This window comes from Pygoscelis adeliae, unplaced genomic scaffold, assembly GCF_000699105.1.
Source record: "Pygoscelis adeliae isolate BGI_AS28 unplaced genomic scaffold, ASM69910v1 Scaffold171, whole genome shotgun sequence".
Lineage (NCBI taxonomy): Eukaryota > Metazoa > Chordata > Aves > Sphenisciformes > Spheniscidae > Pygoscelis > Pygoscelis adeliae.
The window spans coordinates 9561280-9562685 of NW_008824186.1; the positions used below are offsets into that span (position 1 = coordinate 9561280).

The window sequence follows — 1406 nt, forward strand, 5'->3', positions numbered from 1 at the left end:
CGCGCTGTACCCTTGCACAGCTGGCGGAGGGACCTGGGTGGCACAGAGAGAAGACAGCCTTTCTGGCTGCCCGGGTGGACTTTGTCATTCCTTGCCTCAGAAGGGAAGAGTGGCTGTTGTTGGAGCACCACGATGCTTTTGGGATTCAGCAGCCCTTTTCAGACCCGTTTCTGACTGCTGATGGGGGGGTGGGAGGAAGGAGAGCTCTTGGTGTGGGGTGGCGAAGACTGAGTGTGTTTGAGGAGAGCTGCCCGGGGCAGCACCGATACAGGCTCCTTTGTCTGCAGAGAGGTGAGGGAGCAGGGCTGCTCTCTGTCACATTATCTGAGGTCATAGCAAGGGAGCCGGGGATCAGAGGCTTTCTGATCCAAGCTGAATGCAGCAGTTCACTCATCTCACGCCACTTCCCTCTCCATTTCTGTTGCCAGCTAAAGCTCCAGGCCCGGCTGAGGGTGCGCCTGCCCACCATCCCCATCACCAAGCCACACACCATGAAGCCGACCCCCCGCCCGACACCCGTCAGGCCTACGGTCTCTCCCATCGTGTCAGGCGCCAGGCGGAGGCGGGTGCGGTGCCGAAAATGCAAGGCTTGCATGCAGGGCGAGTGTGGCATGTGCCACTATTGCAGGGACATGAAGAAGTTTGGCGGGCCTGGCCGCATGAAGCAGTCCTGCGTCCTCCGGCAATGCTTAGCGGTGAGTTTGCGGCTTGATTCTTTTCTCCGAAGTCCGCTGCAGCCTGGCAGTAACTCTATGTGGCCGATCAGGGTCAGAGAGAGGAGGGCAACGACTAAGTTTGATTCCTGGGGGATAGTTGGCCCCTTCCCCCGTGATTCAGGCAATGGGGGAGAGAAGGAGGAAGGCTGTGCCACCTTGTCCTGGTTTCACCCCTGCTTTCCTTTGTAGCCCAGGCTGCCTCACTCGGTCACGTGTGCACTTTGCGGGGAGGTGGATCAGAACGAGGACTCACAGGACTTTGAGAAGAAGCTCATGGAGTGCTGCATCTGCAACGAGATTGTTCACCCTGGCTGCCTGCAGGTGAGCAGCGTGGGCGCTGGGGCAGAGGGGGCTTGGCTGTGGGGAAGGACTGCTGCTGACTGCCCTCTTCTCTTTGCAGATGGATGGGGAAGGACTGCTCAACGATGAGCTCCCTAACTGCTGGGAGTGCCCCAAATGCTACCAGGGTGACGACGCAGAGAAGGGCCAGGTAGGAGGCGAGCTGTGCTGTGGCGGGGCAGGACGCGTGTCCTCCATCCCACTGCATCCTGCTGAGGGATAGGCAGTGGTCAACCAGGCCGGGCTGCACGGGTGGGCTGGAGGGTGGGCAGGCACCAGTGCAATCCAGGGGACCAGTTGGGCAGTGACTAGTGAGAGCGGGGCTCATTGGGGGCGCAGCGCAGCAGCACC

General features: G+C 60.5%; 1 protein-coding gene across 1 annotated transcript in view; it reads left to right on the top strand.

Moving 5' to 3' along the window:
- KDM2A (lysine (K)-specific demethylase 2A) overlaps positions 1-1406 on the top strand; it is a 49314-nt gene that overhangs the window by 43126 nt on the left and 4782 nt on the right. The window contains exons 13-15 of the mRNA XM_009334607.1: positions 429-695; positions 906-1037; positions 1117-1206. Of these exons, the coding sequence (XP_009332882.1) occupies positions 429-695; positions 906-1037; positions 1117-1206 (489 nt within the window). The remainder of the gene's footprint in view (positions 1-428; positions 696-905; positions 1038-1116; positions 1207-1406) is intronic.